Source organism: Desmodus rotundus, chromosome 10 (genome assembly GCF_022682495.2).
Source record: "Desmodus rotundus isolate HL8 chromosome 10, HLdesRot8A.1, whole genome shotgun sequence".
In the NCBI taxonomy this organism is placed as follows: domain Eukaryota; kingdom Metazoa; phylum Chordata; class Mammalia; order Chiroptera; family Phyllostomidae; genus Desmodus; species Desmodus rotundus.
This window is the reverse complement of record NC_071396.1, coordinates 51,447,904-51,467,870: the sequence shown is the minus strand read 5'-3', so window position 1 is coordinate 51,467,870 and position 19,967 is coordinate 51,447,904. Positions and strand designations below refer to the sequence as shown.

The window sequence follows — 19,967 nt, the reverse complement described above, 5'->3', positions numbered from 1 at the left end:
TCATCAAGAAAAAAAGAGAAAGGACCCAAATAAATAAAATCAGAAATGAAAGAGGATAAATAACAACTGACACCAAAGAAATACAAAGGACTATAAGAAAATATTATGAATAATTATATGCCGACAACCTGGATGAAATGGGTAAATTCCTAGAAACATACAATCTTCCAAAAATACATCAGAAAGAATCAGAGACTCTGAATAGACAGATTGTACCTAATGAAACTGAAGCAGTAATCAAAAAATTCCTAACAAACAAACATCCGAGACCAGATGGCTTCACAGGTAAATTTTACCAAACATTCCAAGAAGAGCTAACACCTCTCCTTCTGAAGCTATTTCATAAAATTCTAGAGGACGGAAGGCTCCCAAGCTCATTTTTCCATGGCCAGCATTATCCTTATTTCAAAATGGATAAGGACACTACACAAAAGGAAAGTTATAGGCCAATATCCCTGATGAATATAGATGCTAAAATCCTCACCAGAATATTAGCAACCTGAATACATCAATGCATCAAAAAGATCACACACCATGATCAAGTGGGACTTATTCTGGGAATGCAAGGTTAGTGTGTAACTCTTACAAATCAACAAATGTGATCGATCCACTGCATAAACAAAATGAAGGATAAAAACCATATGATCATATCAACAGATGCAGAAAAGCTTTTGATAAAATCCAACACGCATTTATGATCAAAACTCAGCAAAGTGGGAATAGAGGGAACATTTATATTACCTAAACATAATAAAGGCCATATATGACAAACCCACTGCCAGCATTACACTCAAAGGGCAAGAAGTACAAGCATTCCTCTTAAGATTGGGAACTAGACAGGGATGTTTGCTTTCACCTCTCTTATTCAACACAGTACTGGAAGTCCTAGCCACAGCAATCAGACAAAAAGAAGAAATAAAAGGGAATCACATTTGAAAGGAAGAAGTAAAACTGTCTTTATTTGCAGATGACATGATACTGTACATAGAGGACCCCTAAGATTCCACGAAGAAACTTAGAATTGATAAATGAATTCAGCAAAGTAACAGAATACAAAATTAACATCCAGAAAGCAGTTGCATTTTTATATGCCAATAACCAACTAACAGAAAGGGAAATTAAGAAAATAATCCCATTCACAACTGCTACAAAAAAGAATAAAATACCTAGGGATAAACCTAACCAAGGATGTAAAGGCCTGTACTTAGAGAATTATAAGACACCAAAGAAAGAAAAAGATGATACAAATGAGCAGAAGCACGTACCATGTTCATGTATAGGAAGAATTAACATCATTAAAATGTTCATACTACCCAAAGCAATCTATAGATTCAATGCCAACCCTATCAAGATTCCAATGACATATTTCACAGAACTAGAACCAATATTTAAAAAATTTATATGCAACCACCAAAGGCCCCACATAGCAACAGTGATTCTGAGAAAGGAGAACAAAGTTGGAGGAATCACGCTGCCTAACATCAAACTATAATATACGGCCATAGTAATCAAACCAGCCTGGTACTGGCATAAAAACAGACACATAGATCAATAGAACAAGAAAGAGAGCCCAGAAATAAACCCACACCTTTATAGTCAATTAATATTCGACAGAGGAAGCAAACACATAAAGTGGGTTAAAGACAGTTTATACAATAAATGGTGTTGGGCAAATTGGACAGATCGTGCAGAAAAATGAAACTAGGCCACTTTCTTATACCATATACAAGAATAAATTCAAAATGGACCAAAGACTTAAATGTTTGACCCCAAACCATAAAAACCCTAGAAGAAAACATAGGCAGCAAAATCTCTGGTATGGCTCAAAGAAACAACAAACAACAAGTGCTGGCGAGGGTGTAGAGAAAGGGGAACCTTTCTGCACTGTTGGTGGGAATGCAGCCTGGTGTGGCCACTGTGGAAAGCAGTATGGAGATACCTAAAAAAATTAAAAATGGAACTGCCTTTTGACCTAGTGATCCCACTTCTGGGAATATATCTGAAAGAACCCAAAACACTAATTGGAAAGAACATAAGCACCCCTATGTTCATTGTAGCACTGTTTACAATTGCCAAGATAGGGAAGCAGCCCAAGTGTCCATCAATAGATGAGAGGATAAAACAACTATGGGCCATTTACATAATGGAATTCTACTGGGCCATAAAAAAGAAGAAAAGTTTACCTTTTGCAACAGTATGTATGTATGGACCTGGAGGACATTATGCTAAGTGAAATAAGCCAGTCAGGGAAAGACAAACACCATATCATTTCACTAATGTGGAATCTAACAAACTGAACTAACAAGCAAAACAGAGACAGACTCATAGATGGGAGAGCAGATGACAGCCAGTGCAGGTGGGGTTAGGGGTGGAGAGACTGAGCAACAGGCAAAAGGACTTGTGGATATGGACAACAACGTGGTGGCTGCTGGGGGAAGGGGTGTGTATATAAGGGATTTGACTAAATGGTACTGGAAAAAAAACCAATAAAGATTAAATTTTAAAAAATAATAAAAACTATCCCAAGTTTTGAGACTGACAGCTAGAGAGAGAGATTTATAATCACACTACCTTTAACAAATCCAGGAAGACAAAAAAAATACCTTATCTGAAGTAACACTGAGCTTTGTATTCTAGATAGGAGCCTGAGATACTACACAAACTGAGTAAAAGTTCACATTTTCACATAATATTTTGTGAAATAAATTTTTTTTGTTCAAATTAGAATATAACTGCTTATTCAATAAGCCATTAATGAAGATATTTTAATAAGCATTATAATTAAGAGTGGCTTGATACTGAAATATTTATTTTAGGTGACCTAGGTTAATTGTGATCCAATCCCAATTTATTTGTAATTTATATAAATTAGGCACTGCTCCTGAGTTTAAACAAATCTCTCTGGATTACAATGGATATTAACTTTGCTTGACTTTTAGAACCATCAGGCACAAATTCCACACAATTTTTGAAAGAAAAGAAATGGTTGCCTATGAACAAGTATTCACCTTCTTAAAAACCAATTTCAGAATGAGGTAACAGGAGATAATTTTAAGAAAAAAAATTTAAGTTTATATAAATTAGGGAATGAACAATATAGTAAAAAATGTAACTAATTTTTTTGTTTATCTCAGGATTATATGTAAAAAATACAACATGTCACCCTAAATCTAAGTTTCATATTTTTTTGATAAACATAGTTGAATGTAGAGGACTTTATAATTGAGATTTTTTTCTCTGGGGTTTCTTAAAACTCCCAATAAGGGAGAATACAAAAGAACTATCTGAATAAGAAAATCTATTTTCACCTACAAGATTTTTTAGGAATATCACATTAAAAGAATACTAAGGAAGCAAATTACTAGTAATGTAAATCTCTTTTTATTTAAACTTCATAATTTTTCTCATTTGAAGAGGATTTCCTCTTTCACACATCAGGGGCCTGGAACTTCGTGGCTGGAATTCAGATCTCCAGAACTCTGGTTACCTACAACATCTAGTCCTCACGTAGTAGCTTACAAGCATCAAAGGCCACCCTCACCTGATGCTTGGCCGGATCTATGCCCTCCAAAATAGTCTTCGTGTCCTCCTGCTTGTCCTGTGAAAGGAAAAAGAAGAACTCACGGATCTTATTCCAAAAATGAAAGTCACATTTGGCCATGAAGACCTTGTGACTGGTACTTCAGATGCTGGGCTTTGTTAAACTCGGGATCTTCAACCAAAAAGATTCTCATCTGTAGAGACCACTAACCTCAGGAGCAGAGCACTATTTTTTAAAGGGTGTGATAATGTGTTCTCTACCAATATAACTTCAATATAAAGCTTAACAAATGCAGATATAATGCTGCTGAATTATTTGAATTCATGCCTTTGTCTCCAAACACAACTAAAGCCACAGAATCCAGAACAGTATGTTTTCACATCTAACCAAAGAATAAAATTAAAAGATTTGGAGATATCACAAGTTGGGAGAAAAAGTAAGGAAAATATTGTAAGATAATTATATAGTTATGTAGCCCCCCCATTACAAATGTACTTAGTGCTCACACTTTTCAACTAAAACGGGAACCTACAAAGAAGCTGAGAGACAGAGTATCTGTATTTTCTCTAGGTCTAGACTCCTGACACAGAGAGAGTGCTTGAAGATCTAAGTGAGAAAACAGTAATAAGCTTTGCAGTCACAGGCCAGAGTCAACTAAGTCACCAAATGAAAATGTAGCCTAGAGAAGTCTTTATTCTAAGTCACTCCTGCCTCCTACCTGGGAGATATGCTTACTCTAAGGGGATGCATGCTCCTATAGTAGAGATTTGGCAAGAAAGTATTTTGAGACAACCACACGATTTGAAGAACCTGACTTCCTCTCCCTACGCCACCCCTATATGATTTTCAACAAATAGCAAGCCTCATTCAAATATGAATAATAAGCAAAAAATATCCAACACAGAGCCTATTAAGTTCTTATAAAAATGGAAACAATAAAATTTAGGTCAAATATTGCCCTACACTTTCAAATAAATGAAAGAGAACATAAATTCTTTAAATAGCTGAAAAAAGTGATATAACAGCAAGAGGAGATTAGAAAGTGAGTTGGAAGAGAAGAAACTAAGTAATAATAAAACCATGAAAACCATACTAGAAGCAACAAGTATACAGAAAAAATAGTGACCTGGAAGATGAGTTTAAGAGAGAAACAATGCAGAGGAAGAAGAGAAAGAAAAAGAATTATAGGGAAGATCCAAACTAAGGATAACAAGTATCATGGATGAAAACAGAATAGAAAAAGAAGTATTCAGGGATGTAATGAAAGAAAACGGGAGGAGGAGATAGAAGAAGAGGAGGAGCAGCAGCAAAATCTTTAGTTAAAAAGCACTCACTATTTTCCAGGTAAAACTAATAAACTATAATAAACACCAAGGTACATCCTGGTGAAATCACAGAGGTTTAAGTATAATGAAAGAGTTTTACGATAATCCAGGCAGAAACAGGAAATTACTTACATATAATGGGGAAGAGTCTACTAGGTTTTGGCAATACTCAATACCGCAAGACAGAGAATGGAGTCTTAGAATTTTGAGGGGATAAAACAAGTAATTCAATAATTTTATATATGGTGATATTCATTTATAAATACAACATACAGTAATCTCAACAACGAAAGCACATGAAAACTCTTTCCCGCCCTCCCCCCAGGGGAGAGGAGTAAATTCAAATCAATATACCAGTATCAGCTAGCCAAAAGGTGAGTCAATTGAGGCACTCAAGGATTAAGAAGCTACATGATATGAAAGACTAGTAAACACAGACTCCACCGAAATTTACAGCTAAGGTTAAACAACTGGCAGAAATAGTGTCATAAAATGGAATGTCAAAGTTATAAAACCATAGTAATGTAAAAAATAAAATGGTGGAAGATACATTTAATCTCCTCTTTCAGAATGAAGTCAATAGATATTGTCTGAATATTTGATTTTTTAAAATTTGCATTTGTAAATGCCTGAATATTCTTCCAGAAAGCAACTTTATATACAACATGTGTTTTATAGTTTACCAAAGCTTTGGGAGCAATTAATGAGCAGCTCCTAGGGCTACTTGAACACAGGGAGAATTTTTAGTTAAAACAAACACTGGCCTATGATCAAGGATTAGGAAATTAAACCATCAAGAAAGAAGGAAAGAAAGAAGGTAAGACAAGAAGGAAGGAAAGAAGGAAGCAGGTAGGTAGGTAGGTAGATATATAAATCAATTTAATTCATGTTAATGAGAATGCTGGGAATTAGGAAGTCTCAATTATTAATAGAAATATAGACTGGGTTAGCATTTTTGACCAATCCGGCAGCAGCTATCAAAACTTTACACGTGCGCCCTTTGATAACCAAAACTTCACTGCTAGGAACTTATCCCTTATAGATGTATTCGCAAAAGCAGAAAAGATGTAAATGTTCTTAGTAATATTTAGTGTAGCACCATTTGTAATATTAACCCTAATAACTCAAATGTTTATGAACAACTACTTAAGGAATAAATAACTATGAAAAGGAATGAGAAATCCATAGGAACTGACACTGAAAAATATTATTAATAAGGAAAACGTTGCAGGAGTATGTGTGGTATTTTGTGGTAACAAATCCACTCATATAAAAAAAGACATATAGCCCACACACACAGAAGATACAAATACTTGGGTGTATAGAAACGTCCAGAAGAACTACAACATATTGCTTAAGTTAAAAAGACAATCTTATAAAAGAGGACCTGGTCCACATTCCTATTTCATAAGATTTAATACAAATATCAAAATGATCCTTCAAATTTTTTTCTCTTATTAGGGAAGTCCATATCAAATCTCATTTTAAGAAAATAAATTCCAGGAATAAGAATAGGGGGTGCTAATGTTTCCATTAGCTCAATTATTCTAAGAAAATGCTCCCCAAAAGTTCATTTGGCTGGTGGAATACAATGCGACGAAAGCAGTAAGGGTCAAAGAGCTTACTTTAGGGTTAGGGAAGAAAAGCAGTGATAGACCACTGCGACATATTCCATGGGCCCACTTTCCTCATTGGTGCAAAAGTGTTTCAATTTTTATTAAAACATTAAAAATAATAAATCCTTAAAAGCTATGGTCAACACTACAGAGAAAATCAGTATAATAAAAACGAAAATTCTATTTCAGTAAGAAATTATATGAAGAATTAAACACTGATAAGAATGTTTCTTTCAGTATATGTGACTTTTCATCATACATACATAAAATATCTCTGGAACAATTTAAGAAATTAAAAACATTAATTGCCAACAGAGATAGAAACTGGGTGTCCACGGAACATTTTTATACTTTGTGAGTTTTGAACCGTGTAAAGGTATTATCTATTTATAAATTTCAAAAACATGTACTTTTCAAGTAATTTTAAGGTTTTGTTAAACAAAAATTTAGTCACAATAATGAGGAAAATAACTAATTGACAGGATCAACTATTAATCAATAAAGCAAAGACTCCCTGGCCTCCTAGCTCAGTTGGTTAGAGTGTCATCCCAATATGCCAACGTTGTGGGTTCAACCCCCCGTCAGGGCACACACAGAAGACAACCAATGAATGCATAACAAACTGACGTTTCTCTCTCTCTATGTAAAAACACTCCATAATCAGCAACACTGTGGGCCTACCACACTTCTTTAAGTGGGTTCCATGTGTTTTCTAATATCTAAAGCAGCTTCATTATAAGCATAAAGAAACGACGTTCTATCTCACATCCCTGGGTATCCTCTTCCTCTTCCACCCCTATCTTCAAGGTGGCAAACATCTTAAAGTAAAATGGTATTCTAAATTCCTTGTTTTTCAGTGATGTATACTTGAAAGTCAAAGCTGAAAAAAACAATCCTAAACGAAGGAAATTTTGAAAACTCAAGACATAGAACATGAAAGAAAGATGATGTAACACAAGTTTCTTCTGCTACCTGAAATAAACTTTACTTGCAGAAAAAGAATAAATTTATAATCAAATAAGATAACCAGAGAGACCATATTCTTGACTAACTTAGTATTCCACAAGGGAAGAGGAAATAGTTTACTTAAAACAAAAATCCATTTTGAGAAAAATCTTCCTACTTTTTGACAATATTTAAGTAGGATAAAATATTGATACTAAAAAGACTTATGGTGGAAGAGATAATGATTTAGCATTATAATGTCAGATTATTCTTTACTGGGGTAGCCTTACTAAATTAACTGTGCATTTTAGGGAGTAATAACTTTTACCTATTAAAATAATCCATGAAATATTTTATAATATGTGAAATATGCTAATTAATTATAAATAACCTCCAAAAAATGATTGGGTCATTTAAGATATATCGACTTTAAAAGATAAAGTAACTTATATAACACTTATCGCCATTATTAGTAATAATGATTTCTATCTTAAAAATTCATTTTCTTAGATGATCTTATAGCACTTTACACATTCTTGGGCTAACAAGGCACTCAAGAACATCTAGTCCATCTAACCAAAGAGTTGGTTAACTTGTTCTTTAGAAATCATAAAATTAGATTTCTTAGGCTAGGTCATGAAAGATCATTAGGTCCAAACCCCTCATAGAAAAAATAAAAGGATAAAGAGTAGGAAAAAAAAAAAAACCCAAAAGAAGCCTATAAGAATTTAAGTGACTTGCCTAATAAGGACACCCAGCAAAGCCAAAGTTATTCCTCAGAGAAATAAGATTAAGCAGTTTCCAAAGACAGTTTGTTTTTTTCTAAATATTTCTTAGGGATTGTAAGTACTAGAGAATGCTAATAGGTTTTAATACAAACTTCCTTACAATGGGTTTCCATTATACCATACCTATAATCATACCAAATACTTAAAAACACACCTGAGCCCAATAAACAAAGATGCTATGGAGAGAAAAAAACATAAGGAATACTACTTACTTCAATGCATGATTCCCACTATGGTGGTAACAAGAGATGCAAATAGCAAGAAGATATGAATTAGGTCATTTGTTCAGGGTTCCTCTGCTTATAGAGTAAGCTCAGTGCTTACAGAGAGTAGTTAAAATGATTCTGAATGCTAAATAGGGAGAACTTTTTAAAATCTCTGGAATCAATGGACCATTTTTAATTTAATTATTGATTTTCAAAGAGAACATTTTAAGTGGCCTATTTAAGAGTCCATGTGGCTCAGGAGTGTTATCCTGTAAACTGAAGTGTCGTTGGTCTGGTTCCAGCCCCCTTCAGGGCACATACCTGGGTTGCAGGTTGGGTCCCCAGCTGGGGGCAAGGGCAAGAGGCAACCAATCAATGTTTCCCACTCACGTCAATCTTTTTCTCCCTCCCTTTCTCCTTCCCTTCTCCCTCTAAAATTAATAAGCACGTCCTCAGGTGAGGATTAAAAAAAAACCCAACCAAACCAGCCCAGAGATTTTAAATAATGGATTATTCAAACTTATGCAATTATTAAAAAGTTAGATAAGCTACATATCAATCCATAATCTCTAAATATGGTGGATATTCAGTGTGCTTTTAACTGGAACTATCTATAAATATTTTAAATGTACCTATTTCAAGAATCTACCTGCAAATGCCCCAGTATGCCATTTGTTCTGGCTATAATTTCTTTTAAAAGCAATAAATAAGAAACTCTCTACATTTCATTTAAAACTAAGTTATCAATTATACCTACTACATATTTAGAATGAAAAGCCCTAAAACTTAATTTCATCTCAGGAAACAAGAAAACCAAGTTGTTGCATTAAATGTTTTTTTAAACCATAATTAATATCTTAACTAAGTCTGGGGCAGAATATTTTAAAGAATGGGAAACAGTTTTTAAGCTCCTTTAAAAAAAATTATAGTACCAAAACCTTGAATTATGGCAAAAGTTAAACTTTAAAATGAGGGTTGAGGGTTGGTCTCAATTGTGCGTCAAAGTTTTTTTTGTACTTCCTTATTTAAAACTGAGTATAAAAACAGTTCTCAGAAATGAAAACTCTCAACCAGTCCACAAAACCATCTATTTAACTTAAAGAACTAGCAAACCTAGATATCAAGAACACACCTATGAAATGCCAGGAATGGACTACCTCTCCACTCCATACAATGCGAGTGGAGAGTTTTCCACCTGCAAACCACTGGAGGAAACTGTTATAGCAAAACAGATCCTGGGAGGTGGCAACAAAGAATGAAGGACAAGAAAGATGCTAATGCCTTGTCATGCCCAGTTAAGAACAATTACTAATCATTTTTCTCAGGATTCAAGGACTGATAGGCCTGCTTTACTTACTTCTTGTATTTCACTAGCTCTTTTTTCCTCTCCTTCGCTTTCCAGTAAAGCCTTTGACTACAAAGTTTATTTATAGTTTTGAATACCAAACGTACTACACTTTCCCATACTTTCTACATCTTCTACAAAGAATATGTAATTAGGAAAAGAAATAGTATTAAAACTGAAATGTCTTCTGCAGGATGCAAAAGCACGGACTAGGCAATATATTTTTAAAATCAATCTAATGATTCAAAAGGAGAAAAAAAGAGTTATGCAAATGAAGTTATTAAATCTAACAGTATAACTGAAAAATGAAAAGCAAGTCAAAAGTTCAATAATAAGTGAATGATTATGGTTCATTAATTTGATGGAATATTATGCAAGAGTTATAAACATAGACTATATAATAATATGAAGATTATGAAAAAACACACTGGAAAAATAGAAAACATTATAATTATATGTAAATATAAATGCATAGATAGATTGCAAAATATAAAAATAAATATTAACACTTATATTAAAATAACAGTATTACCTTTGTATTTAATTAAGATATCTATTTATCTGAGCCAATTTTTAAATCTTATATTTTGAATATAATATGGAAAATTCAAATCTTTCTATTTGTTCGCTTAATGCAATTCTTCTAAAGAACTCTAATCACAAATACTACCTAATTTCAGAAGACTATATAAATAAAACATTTGAAAATATTCCATAATAGATTTCTAATTCAGTCAAAATCAGTAAGATTTTGCTATACATTAGACCATATTTTATAGATAATTCCTCCTTCTCCTATTTAATATTTTCAGGAAAGTTCTCAACAAACAGGTTGAGAAGGTGACTTTGCTGTTGAAAAATGGAAGAAGAAAGAGAATTCAGATACGAATTTGGAAGCTGTGAGTATTAAATTTGTTTAGAGCATCTCAGCTTTTATACTCCACCCTGTTTCTTTATTCCAAGTGCTGAAATACTCAAATTCTTAATTTTTATAGATGATCCAAAGCAACTCTAAAAATGAAAAAGATATAGAAAGAAGGCAGAAGACTGAGCTCTACTTATAATATCTGTCATAATTCTTAAATAAAAAAGTACACCTCAGAGGGGGAGGGTGGAGGTGGGGGAGGGAGGTGGGACTGGCTGGGGTGGAGTGGAGGGAAGGGGAGAAAATGCAGACAATGGTAACTGAATAAAAATAAATTAATTAATTTAAAAAAAAAAGTACACCTCAGAAAGTGTACTGATGGGGAAAATCCTAATTAATAAGAATTAATGCTGTTATAATATTTAGTACTAGTAGAAATAATAATAAATGGCATAATTATACTATACATTTACCTTAGTCAATAATTACTTTCCAACAATCTCAGGTATCTATTTCAGAATGTCTGTTAGTATAAATGGTTTAAAATGCAATGCTTGCACAGTGTTTTCCAAAAAGCTAAAACTAATAATAAACTTGATTCATTATAACATGTCTCATAAATTTTTATGAAATATATAAGGGAATTCTGTGAGAAACTCTAGAAAACAGTTTAAAGTACCCTCACAAAATAAAAATGAATCAAAGCACACATTTCAGCAAGAAGCATAAACCTTTAAGTGGGATATGATTTACAATTTCCATAGCTGTAAAGAATATTACAAATACGAATCTACCATCTAATTTGAAACTGTGAAAAGCCAAAGTAGAAAATGCTAAAAAAAAAAAAAAAAAACCCAGAAAAATAATAGAATGCTTTAATAATGTTAAGAAGATGATAGTAGATTTGCTTTTAAACTTTGATTAGAGGAACAAACAAACAAAAATCACTCAAACTGATTTGACAGGTTATTCTATTCTGTAAACACATTATTGAATATGCCAGTCAGGACTGGGGTGAAAAGAAGAAACAAACTAATTATCTTACCCAGGAAATAAAATGCTATTAAAAACTAAGTATTTTTAAATACAATTAATGAATGCAATAAAACTAGAATAGCCAATCCTTTTCAAAACAAAGCATGCAACTATAGATCTCTACTAGCTTTTTCTAAATGTTAAAAATGAATGAGAATTAACACAAAAATATCTTACTAAATCAGCTCCTGCTTGAAGCAAAACATCGGCAACATCCGTATGCCCATTCTCACAAGCGTAGGTTAGAGCCGTGTCTCCTGTTGCTGTTGTAGCATGAACATTAGCACCTAGAAAACAAATAAAATCATACACTTTGAGAATTATAAATTATATTAAATAGTTCAATGTTGCAATTTGGTGAAACTGATAAATTTGAAGTATAAAAATATTGCTATGTATTTTAAATGTCCTAATTTTCCTTTAAATATGCTTTGTAAAAATGCTTTTAGCCACACCGAAAGGAATTATATAAAATGATTTTAAGAAACAGTAAAATCTACCTACACATCCTCAGTAAGATATACCTTAAGAAAGAGCTACAAAAACAAAAAAATATCAGTTTTCAGAAATCATATTGGTGGTAGTGTTGGATTGTGTTCTGAGACAGTTCTATGGGTATTGTGGTAAAAATCAAAGTAATCCTTTAGTAAAAGTGAAGTTTCTGGCACGGTTGAAAGAAAATATATAAGAGATTGTTAAGGTTAAGTAAAAACTCTATTGTTCTGAGTTGGAAGTACTGACATGAACTCATGATATATTTTACCAAAAGAAAAAAATTTCCTAATTCTGACCAACTAAAAAAACAAAAAAGCCCAGAGACAATGACATACCAGGAAGAAAAAGTACTTCTGGCTTAGACTGCAATCTCTAAGAACCACTTCCTACTAAGTAGAATATGGGCTTCTTAGAAAAACGTTTGGTTCCAAGACTGAGGCAGAAGCTGCATAAGATAAGCATGAAACACCTTGCCATATCAGAAAGCAAAGAAACCGCAAAGACTACCATGAGATCATACCAAAAGGATTTAGGGTGTCATGTTACTGACCGAACGGAGTCAAATTGCCCTGCCTTCTAACAATTTTTGTATCAATAAAAAATGAGGACTGTGATGAAGTGAAAGCTATCATATGTTTATCCAAAAGTTCAAAATAGTGTTATTAAAAAAAAAAACAAAACACTTTATTGGTCACTACTGAAGGATGCTAGGGAATCACATTATTATTTTGGAAACATAAATAAAGGGTGAAAAAAAAATCAAACATTTATACTGCTATTCCCACATGATTTACATCTAAGAGTAATGAAATAGTTCATGAGGGGAAGTTTCTCTTTAGACTTATTCCAGATAATAAACAAGGAAGAAAAACAGAATTTAGAATATCACCACTTTGCTACCCCTACTAAATTAATGGATCTAAGCAATGATCATCAATGGCTAATATTACAAAAAGAATGACAATCAGATATTTATTATCTCAAGATAACAAATAATATAAATAACAATTACTACCCATAGTCTACTAAACACACACACACACACACACACAGAGTATCTAATTCAATCAAGGCTCTACACTTAACTACTACTTTCTAGGAAATCCAAGGGTCAGAAAAACAAGTTAAATGAAATCATGGAGATGCAATTAGCAAAATCTATACTACAGAAAGCCTAAAACATAAACATTCCATTTCTTCAACCAAAACTTGTAAGGAATAAGAAAAACTGGAAGCGGAGCCCATAGATTGAAAGAGATTTAAGAAACATATTGATTAATAGTTATTATATGAATCTCATTTGAATACTGATTCAAAAGTCATTAAATACTTTCTTTACATTAGAGGTACGCAATTATGAACTCTATTATGTCATCCCCACCTCCTGTTATTAGCAGAGAGACTAGAAGTTAGCCTCTCTCCCTTCCAGAAGCCATAAAACCATTCAATGGAGAGAGAACGTCAATAAGAAGCCTATGGCCACTACACAAACATTAATAAGAAACCTTTTTAAAAATGACACTTTTGGAGATTTAGGAGCCTAACAAGAGCAGTTAAATTGCAGCACAGCTGCCCTTCAACTTTTGTAGAAATGAAAAAGTTAAGGTTAATTGTTGAAGTTATGAAAGCAATATAGAAGCCTTTTTCTGAAAGGCATTTTTTAAAGCCACATACCAGCAGCCAATAAATATTTAACCAACTCCAGGTGTCCCTCCTGAGAAGCTTCCATTAGAGGTGTGGAGCAGCCAAGTTCTATATCAGCCCCTGCCTTAATCAGGAAGTCTGCAACCTCGGAAAACCCTCCACAGCAAGCCAAGGTCAGGGCAGTTTCTTGGGTTTCTTCTGTCTGGGCATTTATATTTGCTCCTGGGGAGAACAAAAAAGTAGATGAAACTAATTACAAAAGACTTGTGAAAGAGATGTTAATTGTTCTGAATAATGATAATCATCTCTATCTTCTCTGCTTCTGGGGTTCCTTCCAGGGTGTTGATAATTTACCAAAGATGCAAAAAAATTTTAGTTATAGTAAATTTCATTGATACTGACATAAAACATCCAAAAGACATTTATTTTTTAATTAAAGAAGTAAAACTACTTTACCTTGTGCTAAAAGTAGTGCCACCATCTCCTCATGTCCTTCCCGAGCAGCTTCCATCAACGGAGTGTATCCTTCATCATTAACTTCTTCAAGATTTGCTCCCCTTTCAATAAGTAGAGCTGCCAATTCCACATGTCCTCCACAGGCAGCCAGCGTCAACGGAGACTCGAATGAATCTGCAGGCATGTTCACTTGAGCACCACTATCCAAAAGCAAACGTGCTACCTCTACATGTCCGTCCTGCAGATTTTCAGAAGTAAAGCAAGAGATTGAGGGAACACAGAAAGAAAGATGCAGCTTAGATGCATATACATTATCATGCCTATCTGAGCAATTTGAGATCTGTCTTATCAAAAGTCCATTACAATTATTTTACCTTACTTTCGAGCAAGCCCAAAATTTTCCAAAAGAATCATACTTGTGATATACAGTTACAATTCCAAATAAAATTTTGAATTTCTATCTCCTTTGAAGTTCAAAAAAACTGTTCAATCGATAGTTGACAGTACCTCAAAATAATGTTTATACTACTGCCAGGTCAAATATAGCTGTATCCTCAAATTTAGCTGTCACGTTTCAGTGTAGAAACTGTGTTAGATCTATTTAAGAAACAAAGACTTGGCAAAAAATAACAACAAATTCTGTGAGGTCATTACCACTAGGGATTATGTTACCAAGGTAAACCCCTATGGACTGATACTACCCTATATTTTTTGTCATCACTAACTAGCTTGTTGCAATGAGGCAAAGAATTTTACAAAAACGAAAAAATAAATATCTTAGTAAGGCAATTACCTAAAACATTCTCATAGAGGGTATCCATTCTATACCTCTATCATCATAAATACCCTTTGTTAGTTTCAAATTCTTTAATTAAAAAATTTATGTAGACCTTATTAACTCTTATTGTGGATATACTGTGTTGTTCAATACTTTAAAAGTGACCGACACATTGCTAATGAAAAGTAAAGACTGAGTACAAAAACAAGGTTTTATAAGGTTGGGCAATGCTTTCATTAAAGAATTAAAGAAATTTTAATTAATGTCAGATTTCAACATCCATCAAGAGTTTCATCACACTTAAATTGACCAGCCTAGCTTTAATCATTTTTGACACAATGCCAAAGACAAGTGACTTCACTTAAAATTTAAGTTTTACTAATTCTTCAAATATATGTAAAATAAAATATATTTTAACCAAGTTACTGTATTGAGTTACTTGCTGTTTAAAAAACAATTCTAACTGAAAAAAAATTATGATTTATAAGTGTTCACAGATCAAGGAATTACTAGTGTGCCTAGCTCCTGAAGGACCCCAATAAATTGTTTTGCTTGAATTTACTCGAATTTTTGAAGATTCTTTTTGGATTCTGCTAATATATCTTGAGTACATACATTAAGAGAGACTCTGTACTAATCACTTTTTGATATTAATGAACAATATTAATTTTGCCAAAAGGAAAATAAATAATCTACTCTTAAAGATCTAATATTATTATTAGTTTTTTTTTTTTTAATTCTAAGACTTCTGTCTCAGCCACAACACAGTAGATGGTATTGGACTTACTCTCCTATCATAAATAACTATAAAAATTAGAAAAAATAATTAAAGCAGTGGGAGGCACCGGACAGTAACCAAGCTAGGGGTTAGGGTTACTGAAAGAAGGGAGCAATGATATGAACTCTACATTCACTCCAGCTTTTTGGGCATCTTTCAGATGAGATCTGGCGCGTTCAGAGTGGTATAGCCGTAGACTTTTTCGGCATCTTTCAAACCATGGCCAGAGGAAATAGAGCCTAAACAAAAAGTGAACATCTCTTTGGGCAAAGGAAACAAAGTCAGAACACAATGCAACCAAAATACTTGGGACTTGAGGAGTGTGGGCAGGATACCTAAGAAAAAGAAGACACAGAGAAGGATTCCCAAAAATCTATGTAAAATCACCCTCAGATACTTGGGCATCTTCTGAGCTAAACACATCAAGGACAAGACTCCAGGGTGGCTAGCAGAGAATGGCTCCTGAAAAGTGGGACACTGGGCCCTGGCTAGTGTGGCTCAGTGGACTGAGTGCCAGCCTGCAAACCAGGGGGTTGCTGGTTCGATTCCCAGTCAGGGCACATGCCTGGGTTGCAGGCCAGATGCCCAGTAGGGGGTGCAAGAGAGGCAACCACACATTAATGTTTCTCTCCCTCTCTTTCTCCCTCCCTTCCCCCTCTCTAAAAATAAATTAAATCTTTTAAAAAATTTTTAAAAAGGAAGAGCAGGACACTGGAAGTTCAGACTCAGCCATGATAAAAAGACATTGGTGAATATCTTGGGCTATCATATGAGATAATAAAAGGTCATAAAGAAGAAAAGAACCTAGAGTCCCTTAGTCTAGAATCAAAGAATAAGGAATTAGGATTAAGAGTAAAACTGGAATTAAGCCTCAGTAGGATCAGAGTGATCACTGGTAATGTGCCTGCCAGAACAAAAGTTAACAGTCTCGGAAAGAGGACTGGATAATACAAGTACTGAAAAGGTAGGAGGCAGGAAAAAGAGACTAATTATCAAGATATAAAATAACCAATAAAAATAGTCCCAGAACTGAGTCAAAGATAGCAGTTAGCAAAAAAGGACATCAAAATAACTGCTAATGATAAATTACAAAAAATAGATGACAAAAATGGAGAAAATGGCTAAAAAATAAATTTCAATGTAGAACAGAATATTGAAACACCACATCAACATTTATATTTAAGTGCAAATGGTCTAAACAAACCAATGAAGAAGAAACTCACTTCAGTATAATGATACAGGCACGTCAAACATTTCAAAGTTTGAAAAAAAGAATAAAAATATTAATTTGGTAAACATTAATAAAAAGGAAGCAGGAGTAGCTTTTAATATTAGATGAGACCTCAGAACAAAGAAAATTGCCAGAGACAGACAGACTTTGTAACATAATATAACTATGTATGGTGTCAGATGGGTACGAGATTTATTGGGATGATAACTTAGTAAATTATATAATGATTAATTACTGGGTTGCATACCTGAAACTAATATATTTTATGTCACTGTAATTGAAAAATAAAAAAATTATTTAAAGTCAAAAAATTTAAAATCTTTGGTTCATGAAAGGCCACTAACAGAGTAAGAAGGCAACCAACATAACAGGAGAAAATACTTGCACATTTATATATGATAATGGATTAGCATCCAAAATATAGACTCCTAAAACTCAACAATAAAAAACAACCTGATTCGAGAATGGGCAAAGGATCTGAGTAGACATTTCTCCAAAGATATACATTGACCAATAAGAACATGAAAAGATGCTCAACAACATTAATCATAGGAAAATGCAAATCAAAATTATGAGATACCACCTCATGATCATTAGGATGGAAAAAAATAAAAAGAAAATAGGGTCCGTGCCTAGTGAGGATGTGGAGAAACTGGAACCCTTGTGCAGTGTTGATGGGAATGTAAAATGGTACAACCACTGTGGAAAACAGTATCGTGGTGGTTCCTCCAAAAAATTAGTAGAATTACCATATGATCAAGTAATTTCACTTCTGGGTATACATATACACCCAAAAGAACTGAAAACAGGGACTTGAACAGATATTTGTATACCTATGTTCACAGCAGCATTACTCAAAATAACTAAAGCAAAGAACCTCAAGTGTCCATCAATAAATGAACGGATAAGCAAAATGTGGTATATACATACAATGAAATAGTATACAGCCTTAAAAAGGGAAGGAAATTCTGACACATGCTTCAATATGAATGAACCTTCAGGACATTATGCTAAGTGAACTAAGCTAATCACTAAAAGACAAATACTGTATGATTCCACTTATGTGAGGTACTTAGAGTAGTCAAAATCATAGATAGAAAGTAGAATGGTGACTGCTATTGGCTGGGGGGAGCAGGGAATGGGAAGTTGTTACTCAACAGGCATAGAGTTGGTTTTACAAAATGAAAATAGTTATGAAGATGGATGGTAGTGATGGCTGCAAACACTATGAATGTATTTGGTACCAATGACTATACACTTAAAAATGGGTAAGATGATAAATTTTATGTTGTATATTTTACCAAATTAAAAAAATTAGCCCTGGGCCAGTGTGGCTCAGTTGGTTGGGGGACATTCTGCAAAGCGAAAGGTCACTGGTTCAATTCCTGGGTTGCAGGCTTAGTTCCCAGTTGGAGTGCAGAGGCAACCAATCAATGTTTCTCTCTCACATCAATGTTTCTCTCCCTCTCTTTCTCCTTCCCTTCCCCTCTCTCTAAAAGTAAATAAATACTTTTTAAAAAATGGGAATAAATAAAAGTGTACCAATGAGATGGAAATGATGAAAATGACATAGCCAAGACTGCCTTCTGTACTGTTTCCTACACTGAAAGACTTACTATCAAAAGTTAAACATAATGTTATATATTTCCCTTTCCCTCTCTACTGCACAAAATTTTCAAAATCTGCTGCCATAGTATTTTTCCAAAAATATAATAATCCTTAAAGATTTAAACACATATGACCTCTTCTTCTCAAAAAAATCTCAAGTGAGTGCGATTTCAAATTACCATGCAAGCCTCCATTAAGGCGGTGTGCATCTCATCTGTTTTGTGCTCTTGATCTGCACCAGCATCAAGTAGAAAGCGAACCATATCCAAATGGCCTTCAAAAAAGAACACAAATTTTAAAACTATATTTCTAAAGAAATGAGTATCAATTTAACACATAAGTATTAAAATGGGGACTTTTTCTTTCAGATGTCTATACAAAAATTTTAAGAGAACTTATTTTGCATTCAATAAATAAATGACAGTTTTACAAAGCCAATCCAAAATAACAAGCAGGCTCTCAGCAAGGTATCTAGGCTTTAAAGAATGAATTAGTCTAAAGCACATAATTCAAGTTAAGAAAAGCAGTAATACTTATTCTTTGATTTAATCTATATAAACTATCAAATCAAAACGCTGAAATCAAATAGAATGCCAGGTAAAGTATGTTTGAATCATTTTTCAGAAAAACAGCTTTAAAATAACAACCATAAACTCACTGTGGCAATGAACAGGCAAAGAAAACTCCATCAAAATAATTTTAACCCTCTTGATACATTTAATATAGAAAAAGTCTTAATAGTCAATAAAGACAAACACTCCAGTAGAAAAATGGATGAAGGACATAAAATGGTAATTCAAAAAAGAAATGCAAATGAGTATGAAACTGATGAAAAAGCATCAAACCTTCCTATTAAACAAATGCAAATTAAAATGATACACCATTTTTTTACTATCAAAATGGCAAATATTAAAAAGAATGATAATACCCAGTGTTGGTGAGGGTGTAGGGTGGGGTAAAGGGCACTCTCAAACACTGCTGGTGGGAGTGTAAATTGGTTCAACCTTTCTAGAAGGCAATTTGGCAATATGTATCAAAAGCCTTAAAAATGTCCATACCCTTTGACCCAGCAATTCCACTTCCAGGAATTTATCCTAAGGAAATAATCAGAGATTAGGCAAAGATGTCTGCACAAGGATGTTATCACAGTGTTTTTAAAAATAGTGAAAAACTGGGAACAATTCATGTGTCCAACAATAGGCAATTATGGTGCATCCATTTGATGTATTTGGCAGAGACTGCTAGTTTCCTACTCAATATCCATTCTCTCAATGTTCCTTAATAAAAGAATTCTGATTTTATCTGAGTGGC

At 33.6% G+C, this 19,967-nt stretch overlaps 1 protein-coding gene across 4 annotated transcripts in view; it reads right to left on the bottom strand.

Annotated features, from left to right (window-relative positions):
- Positions 1 to 19,967, bottom strand: part of ANKHD1 (ankyrin repeat and KH domain containing 1) — a 103,013-nt gene that overhangs the window by 50,401 nt on the left and 32,645 nt on the right. For 2 of the 4 annotated variants that reach the window (XM_045183835.3, XM_024575035.4), the window contains exons 7-10: positions 18,836 to 18,930; positions 14,262 to 14,499; positions 13,836 to 14,027; positions 11,844 to 11,953 (exon numbers count right to left, since the gene is read on the bottom strand). In XM_045183835.3, the coding sequence (XP_045039770.1) occupies positions 11,844 to 11,953; positions 13,836 to 14,027; positions 14,262 to 14,499; positions 18,836 to 18,930 (635 nt within the window). Of the gene's footprint in view, positions 1 to 3,358; positions 3,599 to 11,843; positions 11,954 to 13,835; positions 14,028 to 14,261; positions 14,500 to 18,835; positions 18,931 to 19,967 lie in introns of those variants that run through there. The other 2 variants (XM_024575034.4, XM_024575037.4) reach the window with 2 other exon arrangements.